The sequence below is a fragment of the Tursiops truncatus genome, chromosome 1 (assembly GCF_011762595.2).
Source record: "Tursiops truncatus isolate mTurTru1 chromosome 1, mTurTru1.mat.Y, whole genome shotgun sequence".
Taxonomy (NCBI): domain Eukaryota; kingdom Metazoa; phylum Chordata; class Mammalia; order Artiodactyla; family Delphinidae; genus Tursiops; species Tursiops truncatus.
Window position 1 is genome coordinate 21,503,938 of NC_047034.1, and position 16,537 is coordinate 21,520,474.

Genomic DNA, 16,537 nt, shown 5'->3' on the forward strand with positions numbered 1-16,537 from the left:
GAGCCTTATCTTCTTGGCCACAGCTACCTGGAGAGGAGCATCTGTTATGCTGAGCTTGGGTTAAGGGGAGAATGAGTAGGTCATGGTTCAGGTACCATAGACATTTGTTGTTGTTACTGAGATTTAGTAGATTTTCTTGAATAAATATTTCATTTGCTGTACGCCCTTAGGGCACCTTCCAGAGACTTTAAATAGCTGTTGTGTTCTAAAACTTTCACCGGTTATAGTTGTTTTGCTGGAAAGGAGAGCTTCTAAAATAGTATTTTATTGTGGATTTTAATTGCCTGTCCTTGATATGTAATAAGGTTGAACATTTTTCACCTCATCCTGGGTCATTTGTGCTAGTTTATGCCTGTGTGCCCTCAGATCCATTCCTCATGTTTTCCTGCAGTGCACGGCAGAGGGGCTCACCCTTGTGGGCTCCCATGTCAGCTGGATTCCGGCTGAATTTGGCTAATAGTGTCCCCCGCACTGTGGAGGACACTTGAAGGCAGGAGAGTGAAGCCAGGGATTTCTCCCCTCCCTTCTTTACCCTGGGCTTTGCCTGCTGTGGTTGTGACTTGAGCTCTTCCCAGACATGCCCACGGCGATTTCAGCTTTCACTGGATAATGTTGCCTTCTGGGGTCCTAGAACATTTTCTCCTACATTTGTCGGCCCAGCTGAGGGGATGAGAGTGGTTTCCCACATTGTCCTCACTATCCCATTTGCCTCTCAACTCCTCCGTCACCTGTATAACTAGTGCCTTGCATTAAATTCCCTCTGCTGTAAGTACTTGACGCGGTGTCTGTTTTTCAGGTTAGACTCTGACTGATACACCATTAGTGCTTCCTTTTCTGTTAAATTATTTTTTTTTCTTTTTTCTATAGTCTGCCCTCCTTTTCTTTTTAATTCTTAAGAGTTCTTTATATATTTTGAATACTTGTCATTTATTGATTGTATGTGTTGGAAAAACATACAATCAATAAATGTATGTATTTATACATACAAACTCTTCTCTCTGTTTATAGTTTGTCTTTTCACTCTTTTTTTTTTGCCTGTGTTGGGTCTTCGTTGCTGCGCCTGGGCTTTTTTTAGTTGTGGTGAACAGGGGCTGCTCTTCGTTGTGGTGCGTGGGCTTCTCATTGCAGTGGCTTCTCTTGTTGTGGAGCACGGGCTCTAGTGCACACAGCTTCAGTAGTTGTGGCACGTGGGCTCAGCAGTGTGGCTCACGGACTCTAGAGTGCAGGCTCAGTATTCGTGGCGCACAGGTTTAGTTGCTCCGCAACATATGGGATCTTCCCAGACCAGGGATTGAAGCCGTGTCCCCTGCATTGACAGGCTGATTCTTAACCACTGCACCACCAGGGAAATCCTGTCTTTTCACTCTTTATGATGACTTTTGATGAAGTTTCTACAGTTAATGAAGTAGTCTACTTTCAAAATATGTTTTCTTGATCGTTTGTGCCTTTTGTGTCTTCTTTTAAGAAATCACTTTTCTAAACTTCCCTAAATAATATTTTCTTCCTAATTCAAAATCTTCTTCGTTTAACCTTCCACATTTAAGTCTATAAGATGCGTTGAACTAATTTTAGTGTAAAATATGAGGTGGCTTCAATCTCATGTTTTCTCATATTGATAACCAATTATCCCAGCACCATTTTTATTGAAAATCTTCCCTTTTCCTCACTGATCTTATATTTCTATATACTGATAGGATTTATTTCTGCACCCTCTATTCTGTCTCATTATTATATTATTTATCCCTGAATTAATACTATGCTATCTATATTATACTACACTGTATTATTAATATGCTATCTTTATTTATTAATTAATTTATTTTTATAGTACGCGGGCCTCTCACTGTTGTGGCCTCTCCCATTGCGGAGCACAGGCTCCGGACGCGCAGGCTCAGCGGCCATGGCTCACGGGCCCAGCCGCTCCGCAGCATGTGGGATCTTCCCGGGCCAGGGCACGAACCCGCGTCCCCTGCATCGGCAGGCGGACTCTCAACCACTGTGCCACCAGGGAAGCCCTATAAGAATTTTTTTATCTGGTGAACTAAGTCCACTTACCTTGTTCTTTTATTGATATGCCTTGGCTATTCTTGACCCTTTTACTCTTCAATATAAATTTAAAATCAGCTTATCAAGTTCCACCAAAACCCATTTGAATTTTTATTAAAATATATTAAATTTGTAGATGAATTGTAAGAGTGGGGAGAATTGACACCTTTGTGGTATTTAGTCTTTCAATCCATAGACATGGTCTATTTCACAATTTATTTAAGTCTTTTATGTCTTTCAATAAAGTGTTATTATTTTCTTTTGAAGATCTTACACATCTTTTGTTAGATTTGTTTCTAGGTACTTTTTTTATGTTATCATAAATGTATCTTTCAGGCTTCAGCAAATGAACTGCTGAAATTAGAACACTCCCTCACACCATATACAAAAATAAACTCAAAATAGTTTAAAGATCTAAATATAAGACAAGACCTAAATAGAAGACCATAAAACTCCCAGAAGAGAACATAGGCAAAACATTCTCTGACATAGATCATAGCAATATTTTCTTAAATTGTCTCCCAAGGCAAATTTAAAAAGAAGCAAAAATAAACAAATGGGACCTAATCAAACTTAAAAAGCTTTTGTACAGCAAAGGAAACCATCAATAAAACAAAAAGACAACCTACGGAATGGGAGAAAATATTTGCAAATGATACGACCGACAAGGGGTTAATTTCCAAAATAGACATACAGCTCATACAACTCAATATCAAAAAAAGCAAACAACCCAATCAAAAAATAGGCAGAAGACCTAAATAGACATTTCTCCAGAGAAGACATACAGATGGCCAACAGGCACATGAAAAAATGCTCAATGTTGCTAATTATTAGAGAAGTGCAAATCAAAACTACAATGAGGAATCACTTCACACCAGTCAGAATGGCTATCATCAAAAAGTCTACAAATAATAAATGCTGGAGACAGTGTAGAGAAAAGGGAACCCTCCTACACTGTTGGTGGGAATGTAAATTGATACAGCCACTATGGAAAACAGTATGGAGGTTCCTTAAAAAACTACAAATAGAACTACCATACGACCCAGCAGTCCCACTACTGGGCACATATCCAGAAAAGATGAAAGCTCTAATTCAAAAAGATATATATATACCGCAATGTTCACAGCAAGCACTATTTATAATAGCCAAGAAATGGAAGTAAGTTAAGTATCCAACAACAGATAAATGAATAAACAAAATGTGGTACATATATACAATGGAATATTACTCAGCCATAAAAAGGAATGAAATTGGGTCATTTGTAGAGATGTGGATGGACCTAGAGACTGTCATACAGAGTGAAGTAAGTCAGAGAGAGAAAAACAAATATTGTATATTAACACATATATGTGGAATCTAGAAAAATGGTATGGATGATCCTATTTGCAAAGCAGAAATAGAGAACAAATCTATGGATACCAAGGGGGAAGTAGGGTGGGAGGAATTGGGAGATTGGGATTGACACATATACACTATTGATACTATGTATAAAATAAATAGCTAATGAGAATATACCATATAGCACGGGGAACTTAATGCACTGTGGTGATCTGAATGGGAAGAAAGTCCAAAAGGGAAGGGATATATGTATGTGTACGGCTGACTCATTTTGCTGGGCAGCAGAAACTAATACAACATTGTAAAGCAACTATACTCCAATAAAAATTAATTAAAAAATAAAATAATCAAAAGTTGATCCAAATAGTTGGACCTCGCCAAGGTAGAGCTGCAGATCCAAGCTTCCCAAGTGTGAAATAGACAAGAAGACTTGCCGTTCAATTTTTTTTCTTTCTGTATAGAATTTGTTGGGAAGACAAAGACGAAGCGATTGGTGCCATGTACAGGTAAGGATACAAGACTGGCACTTGTCTTATCTTAGGAGAACACAACCGGAAAGGATCTTAAAGATTATTTAACCAGGAGTTCCTAACCTGAACTCAGAAAACTAAGTTGTGATGGGCTTCAAAAAGTATGTAAATACTACCTGCTCCCCAAAATTGTATACTACATTTTGTGTATGTGTGTTTCTCTGGAAAGAAGATAGTTTTCATAATATTTTCTAAGGGTTTGTAACCTCCAAGAGTATTAAGTATAATTTAATTAACCATGAATACTATGATCTGATTACTCAGGTAAGAATGTTATTTGCTTTTCCTTCCCAAAGTTTCTTGTTCATTAGAACTCAAATAAACAAACAAAAAGACAAATAAATGATATATTTGAAGTTAAGAGGGAAAAAAAAAGATACATGTACCCCAATGTTCACAGCAGCACTGTTTATAATAGCCAAGACATGGAAGCAACCTAAGTATCCATCAACAGATAAATGGATAAACAAGATGTAGTATATATATGCAATGGAATATTACTCAGCCATAAAAAAGAATGAAATATTGCCATTTGCTGCAACATCAATGGACCTAGAGATTATCATACTAACTGAAGTCAGAAAGAGAAAGACAAATATTATATGATATCACTTATATGTGGAATCTAAAACATAATACAAATGGATCTATTAATAAAACAGAAACAGACTCAAAGACATAGAAAATAAACTTATGGTTACCAAAGGGGAAGGAGACAGGGAGGATAAATTTGGAGTATGGGATTAACAGATACGACTATATATAAAATAGATAAGCAACAAGAATTTACACAGGGAACTATATTCAATATCTTGTAATAATCTATAATGGAAAATAATCTGAAAATATATTTATATATATAACTGAATTATTTTGCTGTATACCTGAAACTAACAATATTGCAAATCAATTATACCTCAATTTTTAAAAAATGAATTGCCCATTCAAAAATTTTAAAAAATGGAAAATGAAAAATCCACATGGAAGAACACCTTGATTTCAAAAGTATGGCTGCCCTCTTCTGAAAACTACATTGTCTGATATTTCCCAATATCACCAGGAACTACTGGGATTCTCCCACAGCTTTTTTTTTTTTTTTAATTTACTTACTTTTGGCTGTGTTGGGTCTTCGTTGCTGCGCGTGGGCTTTCTCTAGCTGCGGTGAGCAGAGGCTACTCTTTGTTGCGGTGTGCAGGCTTCTCATTGCTGTGGCTTCTCTTGTTGCAGAGCACGGGCTCTAGGCGCGCGGGCTTCAGTAGTTGTGGCACGCGGGCTCTAGAGCTCAAGCTCAGTAGTTGTGGCACACGGGCCTAGTTGCTCCTTGGCATGTGGGATCTTCCCGGACCAGGGCTCGAACCCGTGTCCCCTGCACTGGTAGGTGGATTCTTAACCACTGTGCCACCAGGAAGTCCTCACCCACAGCTTTTAACAGCAGACTGGATAGTGCCTTTCTAGAATAACTGGTATGATTGCTTCAAGATAAACTACCTGGCAGGAGTAAGGAAAAGATATGAAAGATAACACATTAAAAACTTTTAAAAGTCCACACTAAAGAAACATGCCTATGTGTAATGAAAATACTTGTTAATCCCCACAAAAATCCTGTACCCGAATTCTTTTACTTTTCTTTAGAATGTCAAAATCCACATTCAATTCAAATGTAAAAGGTGAAAAGGATTAAGTGAAAACATTCCCTCCCAACCCTTTCCCCTAGATTCCCACTTACTCTCTTACAATAATAATCATTTCTTGTTGTCTTTCTAAACCTATATTGTCTTTCTAAACCATATCCAAGGAAACACATATTATATATGTATTGTGTATGAAATATACTCCACGCCCCAGCACATACCCAGTATTTTGCATTTAACAGTACGTTTTGGAGATCTATTAAGACATAAAGACCTTACTCATTTTTTTTTTTTTAGTGTGGCATAGCATAGTAAGGTTAATCGCATGTGCCATTATGTGTTTGTTTTAGTTTGTCTGAGGTTTTTTTTTTCCCCTGGTATGAAACGCTAATAGATATGGACTTCAAAAAAAAACAAAAGCAACTGTAATCATAACACTATTATCACACTTAAATTAACAATAATTTCTCAATATCATCACACATCTAATCGATATCTGAGTTAAATGATCTCATGTCAATTTTAAAAGCTTTTGACAATTTGAATTACAATCTAAATAAGAGCAATACGTTGCAGTCGATTGATGTTTTTAAAGCCCCTTTTAATCTGTAGGTTTTCCCTCTTTTGTTTCCCTTGCGTTTTATTTATTAAAGTACCCAGGATGTTGTCCTGTAGAGTTCCCCACAGTCAAGATCTTGCTGATTCTATCTCTATGGTGTAGTTTAACATGCTCCCCTGTTCTATTTTCTATACATTAGTAGTTGGATCTAGGGGTTTGATCAGATTTCGTTGTGATTTTGTGTGTGTGTGTGTGTGTGTGTGTGTGTGTGGTGTTCTTTTATTATAAGAACACCCTGTTGGTTATCTTCCTTTTTGTAATCTTAGTCAAAGTTTCTTTTTTAATGGAAAAGTGGTAATTAATTTTGAAACAAAATGTCCTCTCTTTCAGAAGGAGGTGGTGGTTCAAACGACTTCTGTGACAGATGTATGGCTGAGCAATCACCTTGTAAGAGAAATAGTCACACAAGAATAATTCAGGGAAAACAACAAATTCCTCATCATTTTTCACTCTCAACAACAGTGATTTCCTTTTTCTTAATTAGCTCTTAATCACCACAAGCTCCGCATTTTTTCCTGAGGTATTATTTCCAGGAGGCAGCCAAAAACGGCTCAGTGAATAAGCTGCTTTTCAAAATCAAACAACATTTGGGCGAGTCGCCATTTATTTATGACCAAGGATCCTCGTGATCGAGCTCCGGCCTTCCCCCGAGGCGCTAAAAAGCAGTCTTATTTAACTCGAGACCTTTCTTTCCTTTTTCACCTTTTTCCGGCCTTGGGCACCGGCACCGCGCAGGACAGGCCGCAAGGAGCCGGGACTTGCAGGAACTCGGTCTCAGCCGGTCGCCGAGTCACAGAATCTCAGAACCCCCAGCCAGTGAGCCGCGGAATCCCGTCCACCGCTGGGGCCTCCGCCCGGCCTGCCACGCTCCGGGGCGGGCGTGGTGGTGGTTGGGGCCGGATGGGCGGGGCCTCGAGGCTCCGCCCCGTTCGGCGACTGCTCTCCGGCTCCACAGCAGCCAGCTGACACTAGTCGCTGAGCCGCCGCCTTCGCTTTCATCTCCGCCTCAGCTTCGGAGGATCCCGGCCAGGAGCGAGAGCCGGCAGCTGGCCCGCAAGCCGCCGCCGCCATGGGGAACCGCGTTTCGCGGGAAGACTTCGAGTGGGTCTACACCGACCAGCCCCACGCCACTCGGCGCCAGGAGATCCTGGGTGAGGTCCGGGCCCGCGCCCCGTTATGTGCGTGCGCGGCCTCCCGCTACCGGGACGCGCCCTCCTCGCGCGGCCCTTGCGCGCCCGAGGCCGGTTAAGAGTCGACTCCCTGCCGCGTCCCGCCGCCCCGGCCGCCTGGCCTCGCGGGAAAAGCCGGGGGAGGCGCTGGGCCGGAGCGGGAGGGAGGGAGGGATCCCCGCGCTCCCCCGTCCCACCGCGTAGCCCCGGCCCTTCGGCTGGGAGGCGCAGGCGCGCCGCCAAGCGCGGGCGTGTGGTCGAGGCCAGGGTTTGCTCAGAGCCGAGTCCCCGCGACTAGGCCACCCTTGGGTAGATCCTCTCGCTTGGAGATTCTCGTGCCGCCGGTCGGCACCGTTTCCTCCCCGTCCCCGTCCTCCCCCTCCCCCCTCCTCCTCCTCTCCCTCTCCCGGTAGCCGGCCCCGGCAGAGCCAGGCTGCGAGCGTGTGCGCGGCAGGGCGTGGTCCTGGAGCATCTGGCGGCCCACGCGCGGGGCGCGCTGACGTTGGTCAGCCTCAGCCGGTCATCCTGCCGCCGGCGGCTGCCGCCTTGGGCCGGGGAGGGAACTCGTGGTACCCGACCCGTTTGACCGCAGGGGCTTCTCGGGCCGGAAAGGTAAGCGTTCCAGGGTCCGGATCCTGCTGCGGTCACGGTGTTCTCATTGATCCTCTCAACGACGCTCATGCAAGAAGGGCAGATTCATATATATTTTTCATCCATCCCAGTTTTGTGGACGAAAAGGCTGAAGTATGGAAGACTTGCCAAGATTAGCCTTCTGGTCCCCTGACTGCTAGTTTAGGGCCTTTACACCAGGTTAACTAGGCCTTATTCAACTCTCTAGAGGTGTAAGGCGCTCAGCTATTTGCAGCTTCTACATTATATAGAGAATTCTCTCATTTCTCCCAGGGTACTCTTAATGGTAAGCCAGGCATTGTGTTGAGTGCTTTACAAACATTACACAATTTAATCCTGCCAGTAATTAGGTAGGTGTTATCCCTGTTTTAAAGATGAAGTAAGAGTGAATAAGTAAACGTTAGAGGGGAATTCTGATCTGGGTTAGATTACCTTCAAAGCATTGCTTTTAACCTCTTTGCTGTTGTTTCAAAGATCTGGAAACTAGTGGGTGGTAAATTGAATAGGAGGAATTCTTTCTCATACACAGTATTCCCCTAGTTTTTTTTCTCTGCATCCCTTTGTGCAGTGAAAAGAAAAATCAAGCCCCTGATTTTTGTTGGGTAAGTTAGAAATTTCATGTTTTCACAAAAAGAAAGGAGTTAACCCTTTAAAAACTTTCATGGTCGAGCAGACCCTTCAGAGTTGTCTCTTGGACTAGAGTTCACCTTCTCCAGGTTGCCTGCCTCCTGAATAAAGCAACCTTTCCTTTCCAGCCAATACTTGTCTCTTGAGTCCCGCAAACAGCGGAACCAGAGTTTGGTAGCATGTGGTCACAGATCTAGTAAATGGAGGAATCTAGATTTAAACCCATATCCTTCTGACACTAGGGACTATTTTACACTGTAATAGAACTTTATAAATTGTTAAAAAAAAAAAAGTTAGTAGATCCCTTTGAAATGGATTTGTTAAAATTGAATCAGTAAGTTGGGAGCTTGAACCTTTATAGTTGCTATTAAGGGTATACTTTTAAGAGAGTTTGGTTCGTGGATGCTTTCCTTTTTATTTTTAATCAAAATGTGTATTTTGCAAATCACACATAGGAGATAGCATATGGTACATTTTATCTATGCCTGATCAATACATTACATAAGAATAATCTGGTATCCACGCTATAAAAACCAACTCCTGAATACTGGAACTTAGCTATCTATTTAAAATTCAGAAAATCAAGGAAGTCAAAAGGTGCTTGTTCATGCTTATCTCAACACTGAACCTTTTTTCCACAAACTTATCATCACTGGACCGTTTCACTTGGAAAGTAGAAGGACTACATATTTCTCAATGAAAACATCATTTTCCCTGCAGGTGTAAATAAATACTGCTCAGTGTTCCATCTCAGGGGTGGAGATGGAATACCCTCAGGAAAGATAAAAATCTGGAGACTTGTTTAAATTATACTTAAATGGTGAGATATTTCTCAAATGTATCAGGTTTTGGGGGAGAGAGAGGCACCAGAGAACATGGATATGTTGTTTAACAACCACCATCTGTATGCTAAATTTACAAAATTTATGTACGAAATTAATGAAGGCTAGGAACTAGACCATTATTAGTGGGTCAGATAATCACAAGAAATGCTCCTTTTACTGCTGTACTTCCACAGTGAAACAGCATTTTTTTTAACAGCCTTATTAAAATACAATTCACAGACTATAAAGTTCATACTTTTTTTTTTTTTTTTGGCCATGCCGCAGGGCATGTGGGATCTTAATTCCCCAACTAGGGATCAAACCCGTTCCCCCTGCACTGGAAGCGCAGTCTTAACCACTGGACCGCCAGGGAAGTCCTGAAAGTTCACCCATTTAAAGTGTACGATTCAGTGAGTTTTTATAGTGTATTCACAGAGTTTTAAACTATCACTACAATCTAATTTTATAAAGTTTTAGTCACCCTAAAAAGAAACCCTATACTCATAAGCAGTCTCCATATCTTCCGGTCCTGGGCAACCACTAATCTTTCTGTTTTTATAGATTTGCTTATTCTGGATGTTTCTTATGAATGAAATCATAAAATATTTGGTCTTTTGTGACTGACTTCTTTCACTTTGCATAATGTTTTCAAGGTTCACCCATGTTGTAGCATGTATCAGTACTCAGATCCTTTTTGTAAGTTTCGTGTTTGGTGTAAGAGAGAGGTCCAGTTTTCTTCTTCTGCACATGGATGACCAGTTTTTCCAGCACCATTTGTTGAAAAGACTATTCTTTCCCCCCATTTAATTATATTGGCATGCTAGTATTGATTTTTATATACTATTAGAGCTTTGCAAAAATTTGGTACAGAATTACTTGGAGGAAGTTGATTTGTCTGAGAAAAATGTGCCATCTTTGTTTCATGATTTTAGTGTAACTACGAAGTGTGTGTTATCTTCTATCCCTTGTCAGATGTGTCAATTTAATCTAGTTTTATGTAAGGTAAAAATGTTGGAGCTCTAAACAGAAATAACACATTTTAATACAAAAGATTTATTACTTATCCACCAATGAATTAAACACTTGTTTGGAGGACTGCTCAAAATGCCCATATTTTAATGAATGACTTATTTGAGTTTTTCATTTATCCCAGGGTAGTTAGTTTTAGACGCAAACCTATTGAGTAATCAATAATCAAAAAGTAACCCTCAAAAGGATTATTTTTTTTGGCCTATTGCCTACAAAATTGTTAACATTGATGAAATGAACTAATACCAACAAAGATGAGAGGTTAGGGAGTGGAGACAGAAGAGGGGAAAGGAAAGAAACAAGAATAATTACCTCGAATTAACACTACCTTTATTTCTTATATCTAAAACTAGACTTAAATAACTTCCTGTCTTGCATTTTAAGCTTTTATTGAATTCTTCATTTCACCTTTAGAGAAAAGAGGGTGAAGCTGCTCTTCTTTTTTCTGAATCTTTTTAAGAACACTCTGAAAGACCTGTCCCAAGAAAAAGGTCCTTCTTCCTTTTGCTGTCCTGGGTCAAACATACTTGACAACACACAAAACAAAAGATGTTCATTATATCTGGGCTTCCATCTCTGGAGTGCCTGGGATACAGAGAAGAATCTGCATTTGCCTGTAGGAACACTTGCCTGAAATGCAGAGATTTTTATTACTGGTCCTTTCCATAATACTTGGATATTTGCATGTGAATTCAACAAATAATCTAACACAGATTAGTATTGTTCAGTTCTAACGCAAAAAGAAAGAAGGGGGCGTGGTGTTGTGAATCCATAGAGTTCTTTGGAAATTACCCTAATTTCCAGGTGACTAGAAAAAGTCTACATTGGCAAAAATTTACATATCTAAATGTCTAAAAATAGGAAAATGGTTAGAAGTTACAGCTGGCAACTAGAAGTGATTTAGTCATTAAAAAGGAAATTATGAAATCTAAGTATATAATATAGTGTATATAATATGTATATATTATATATAAGTATATTGCATATATAGTATATTGTATATATATTACATAAAAGCATATTGTAATAGTCTGTAATCTGCCAGACACATAGGTTTACCAGATTATGATTACCACTTTGTAAAACTTATAAATTTAATATACAAAAAATGGTTAGGAGTGAAAAGGCAACTAGATAACATGAAATCTTTACTCATTTGTGACTATCTTTCTGTTATTGTGGAGAGTCTAGATTTTGAGCCTTATTTTTTTCCGCATAAATTCTCAATTTGTTGTGACATAGTATTTAGTAACTTTACTGTTGAATACACTCCTTCCCTGTAGTAGACAAATATTTGATAAAGTCTCTAATAGAGGGCATATAATGACTTGGAAAAAGAAAAAAATTAATCCATGTGTTAATGTAATTGATGTTAGTTTAATTATAATTGCAGAACTATTGTGCACTTTTCTCAGTCTCTGAGTTTTTGTTTGTTTTTCCCTTACAGCAAAGTATCCAGAGATAAAATCCTTAATGAAACCTGATTCCAACTTGATATGGATTGTAATTTTGATGGTTCTCACTCAGTTTGTTGCATTTTACTTAGTGAAGGACTTGGACTGGAAATGGGTCCTATTTTGGGCGTATGCCTTTGGCAGCTGCATTAATCATTCAACGACTCTGGCTATTCATGAAGTTTCCCACAACAGTGCCTTTGGCCAATGCAAACCTATGAGGAATCGTTGGTTTGGAATATTTGCTAATCTCCCTATTGGTGTTCCATATTCAATTTCCTTTAAGAGGTATCACATGGATCATCATCGATACCTCGGTGGTGATGGCGTCGATGTGGATATTCCAACTGATTTTGAAGGCTGGTTCTTCTGTACCACTTTCAGAAAGTTTATCTGGGTTATTCTTCAACCTCTCTTTTATGCTTTTCGGCCTCTGTTCATCAACCCCAAACCAATTTCTTATCTGGAAATCATCAATACTGTGATCCAGATCACTTTTGACGTTGCGATTTACTACGTTTTGGGAATTAAATCTTTAGTCTACATGTTGGCGGCAACCTTACTTGGCCTAGGTTTGCACCCAATCTCTGGACATTTTATAGCTGAACATTACATGTTCTTAAAAGGACATGAAACTTACTCATACTATGGGCCTCTGAATTTACTCACCTTCAATGTGGGTTACCATAATGAACACCATGACTTCCCCAACATTCCAGGAAAAAGCCTTCCCCTGGTAAGTAAAGGATTTGATACATGTTCTAATTTCTGATGGTTATATGATCAAAATTACTTTTGACTTGCTCATTTAACATGGAATCTAGTATATTTCGTCCATCTAGGCTGTTCATCAAAGAAAACAGCAAGAGTCCAAGTCCTGAGTTGGCCAGCCTAACTTTACAAAGAGTTCACTGTCCTGGATCCCTAAGCCTAGCGGTAACACGTCTGGTTTAGAATGTTGGGGGATCTGCAAAATTGGCTAACATGTGAAGTAATTCAGAAATAGAGAATGAATTCCCTCTGTGAAGGGAGCAAAAGTTCACATAACCGTTATCACTGTTAAGCTGAATACACTTAGCTAAGGTTTGTGTTGGTTTGTTGTGAAATACAGAGGTCCTACATAATTGCTCTGCAAAATAAGTGAACTTCAGTTTCCAGTACCACAGACTTCCCACAGGTAGGGACCATCTGTTTCCTGTCACATAGACTTTCAGTGTGTCGTTTGTGGAGTAAATGAAAGACAGCACATTGACACTCATCCTTTCACCCTTCCCAAAACAGGATGATCCTCTCCAAACTTCAGTTGTATTTCTGATGAGTTCTCTTATTAGACTTGCCATCCTCAGAATGGATAACTTTTACAATTCCATTACCAAAAAAATGTTTCCGTAATTCTAAAAAGGGGAAGTAGTATGATGTGTAATATCAGGTTTTTTTGATTTTTTTTTTTTAGCTGTGATATAAGGGAACCATAGCCAGGTATTTTATGCTATCATATCCACCCAACCACATTTTATAGATTTCCTCTTAAGTTTTTAAATGTTGACTGTCTGCAGACTCGTATACAACATGACAATGAAATACAACGTTTGATTATTGATTGGATTGCCAATTGAGGAAAGAAAGATCTAGAAAGGACATTGAGTTAGTGGGGAAATTTTGAATCTGGACCGTGTGATACATAATACTGTGTCATTGTTAAATTTCTTGGGTGCGGTAATGGTATTATGGTCTTGTCGGGGAATGTCCTCGTTCTTAGGAGATATGTGTAGAATATTTAGGGGTGAAGTATTCGGGGTTAGTTTTCATATAATGTCTGCAGCTTTCTTTCGTCAAAGAAAGAGCAAAGTATGTGGCGTGTACTATATATGGAGAGAGAGAAAGTGGCCGTGACATAGTGTCAATTGGTGGACCTAGGTGAAGGGCATATGGGTGTTGGTTTTTCTGTTCTTTCAACTTTTCTGTCGGTTTTACATTTTTCAAAATAAAATGGGGGAAAGCACCACATAACTGGCCAAAGACAGCTTTGAAACGGTGTAATGTGGTGCTAGTGCAGCTACTTTGTGTCATTGTGGCCTGAAAAGTGCAGCCCACCTTTGCTTGCCTCTTCCCTGACTAGGACAGTACATTTTTATATTTTAAGAGGTTATGGTTTAAGGAGAAAGCCAGTCACCTTCGGAGCAAAATAATTAATTTTTTCCAATATAAACCACATACTTTGACTTGTAATTTTCTTGAACAGTCCCTGAACTGTTCAGCTCAAACATTACTTGACCTAAGGCCCATGGTTCATCAGTGAGTATTGAGTTCCCACTCCATTCCACACTGTTTTCCTGTTGCTTAGCTAAACTAGCACACGTTCTCAGAGTTCTCTTAAGTCTTCCTTTTCCGGCTTTTTCTATGGTGTATACCAAGGAGTATCTTGTTCTACAGTTGTTGTGCTGCAGTAGTTATGTTGCATATAACTGTCACGTGGTTAGTTAACAGGTATGTATAGCAAGGTTTCTTTTAACAGCTTTATTGAGATGTAACTCATAGGTACAATTCATCCATTTAAAATTCAATGGTTTTTAGATTGTTCAGAGTTGTACAACCATCGCTGTAATCAATTTTAGAATATTCTTATCACAATAACAAGGTTCTTTAATTTTTTCTATGTTTTTCGTGCTGTCTCTCTTCAACATCTTGGATTCTGTGTTTTTGTTTTCCTTTGGGATTTATTAGGGTAGTTTTTGTACATTTTGTTGAAGCCACAGAATTTTTTCTTCCTCAGCAGTAACTAGTTTTGCTTGCTCATCACACTGGCAGTAATTTTTTTAAGAGACATTCTCAACTTGAGATGGCTGAATTGCACACTTGGTAAGTGATTAATTTCTAACTGGCATGCCACAATAATTGATCAGTATTTGTAGGTTCCTTAATGGCAGGGGATCAAGTGGTGCCTTTAAACCCTACAGTGGCGGCCGTGCAGTACCACACTTAAAAACAGCGAGCTGACTGGATTGCAAGTATTTGTTGTTAAAGATTCCAGCTGCCAACTTTTACAAGTAAACCAGTATATTTAGTCCCTCAGAGCTTGTTGGAACGTCATTAACTCTAGAGGATCAAGTATATGTTACTGCTGAAATGGAAGCTGCTTTTTGTTTAGAATTCCCAAAGCTGCTGCTTTTATTTATTTATTTATTTGAGAGGGAGGCGGGAGAAAGTCTCATGGTTTCTCCTGAGTGTGTGTGTCAGACGTTCATCTGTCATCTGTGATAGGACTCAGCACTCACTCATCTTGCTGTATTTTCCCTTCCAGGTGAGGAAGATAGCAGCTGAGTACTATGAGAGCCTCCCCCACTACAATTCCTGGATAAAAGTACTGTATGATTTTGTGACGGATGATACAATAAGTCCCTATTCGAGGGTGAAGAGGCATCAAAAAGGCAGCGTGGTTCTGGAGTAAATGTCATTAAGGCCAAAGGAATTCCTCTCTGAAACTCCAGAATAGCTGAGAAAGTGGAATTTTTACTAAAAAGACCAGCGACGTTTAGAAGCTGCCCTCCTACAAATTCGAAGTCTGATCTTCATGGTATCAAGAAGCTAATCTGGCTGTAAACAGTCAGCCTGTCTGTGCAGCATTCAGCTTTACTCACAGGAAACTTGTTCACTGTATTACCACCGTGGTGGATGTTTTCACTTAGGTCTGACACTTTGTAAGCATATCATAAAAAAATAGCTTTTCAAAAGCTATTTCTAGTATGTTGTTTTCACTATAAGGATTTACTTTATTAAAACATCTAATAAACTGAGCTGTTGATCACAATAAATAGTGTGTACCATATTTTTTCTAATTTTACTGTCTTTACACTATAACCAGAGTACTGGGGGTGAGCTTACTTTAAAATTTAAAAAGGCCTGGAACTATCTTTCACTGCAAGCCGAACGACTCATTTTTACTGTTTTCTGTTGTAGCAAAATACATGGAACCTAAATTAGTGCTGAGTCCTGCACAGCCTATTCATAAGTCAAGACATCACTGAGTTTAATCACATAGAACCTTCAACTTCCTTTTCAGATGCGTGGACTCTCAAATTAGAAGCAACTCAACTAACTGATCAAGGGTTTCTTATCATTTCGTTTCAGCGGAAGTGGGTTGGGTCTGATGGTAGATGGTTGGTGTCAAGTAGCCAGTATCGAGGGCTGTTAGGCCGGCAGTCCTGGTTACCTGAAACGTGTCATTTGGGTAAATTTAGTGTACTATGGTGAACTATTTTTTTATCTTTTTTTTGGCCGGGCTGCACAGCATGCGGCATCTTCCCCTGACCAGGGATCGAACCCTGTGCCCCCTGCAGTGCGAGCTCAGAGGAGTCTTAACCACTGGACTACCAGGGATGTCCCTGGTGAACTATTTTAAAGTAGTCCATGGTATCAAAAACTCAAATAGTCTACAATTTGTACATAACACCAACCCTCTGTCATCCTGAATACGAGATATTATAAAATTCTTACTTTTATAATTCCCAGCTGTATTGCAGTTTCACATGCTGGTGGTGAAGCGTACAGCGCTCATCCTCAGAAGGATTGGGTTTTCACAGACCTCATTTGGGGAGACAGAGTACTTTGCTTTCCCTTTCCTATCCTCTTGCCTGGGAAAA

The 16,537-nt window shown here is 39.7% G+C and overlaps 2 protein-coding genes across 4 annotated transcripts in view; one reads left to right on the forward strand and one right to left on the reverse strand.

Annotated features, from left to right (window-relative positions):
• The window catches only part of TP53BP2 (tumor protein p53 binding protein 2), a 215,884-nt gene that overhangs the window by 195,193 nt on the left and 4,154 nt on the right, over positions 1 to 16,537 (reverse strand). Inside the window, exons 1-2 of one of the 2 annotated variants that reach the window (XM_073800697.1) lie at positions 6,867 to 7,014; positions 5,025 to 5,402 (exon numbers count right to left, since the gene is read on the reverse strand). The gene's annotated coding sequence lies outside the window, so the exon portion shown is untranslated. Of the gene's footprint in view, positions 1 to 5,024; positions 5,403 to 6,866; positions 7,015 to 16,537 lie in introns of those variants that run through there. The other variant, XM_073800698.1, reaches the window with a different exon arrangement.
• DEGS1 (delta 4-desaturase, sphingolipid 1) lies at positions 7,112 to 15,709 on the forward strand. 2 transcript variants are annotated; one of them, XM_073800731.1, is made up of 4 exons: positions 7,177 to 7,315; positions 7,747 to 7,945; positions 11,891 to 12,633; positions 15,199 to 15,709. In XM_073800731.1, the coding sequence occupies exons 3-4, from the start codon at positions 11,917 to 11,919 to the stop codon at positions 15,343 to 15,345; spliced, it is 864 nt and encodes a 287-aa protein (XP_073656832.1). In that variant the 5' UTR covers positions 7,177 to 7,315; positions 7,747 to 7,945; positions 11,891 to 11,916; the 3' UTR covers positions 15,346 to 15,709. The 2 variants fall into 2 exon arrangements, with proteins under 2 accessions (XP_004315125.1, XP_073656832.1); XM_004315077.3 differs by lacking the exon at positions 7,747 to 7,945 and having other exon boundaries at positions 7,112 to 7,315.

Excerpts from the sequence above, each read along its gene's own strand:
- DEGS1 (XM_004315077.3), top strand. The coding sequence starts at position 7,234 with ATGGGGAACCGCGTTTCGCGGGAAGACTTCGAGTGGGTCTACACCGAC. Across the intron at positions 7,316-11,890 it reads TCGGCGCCAGGAGATCCTGG|CAAAGTATCCAGAGATAAAA; the intron begins GTGAGGTCCGGG and ends TTTCCCTTACAG. Across the intron at positions 12,634-15,198 it reads CAGGAAAAAGCCTTCCCCTG|GTGAGGAAGATAGCAGCTGA; the intron begins GTAAGTAAAGGA and ends TTTCCCTTCCAG.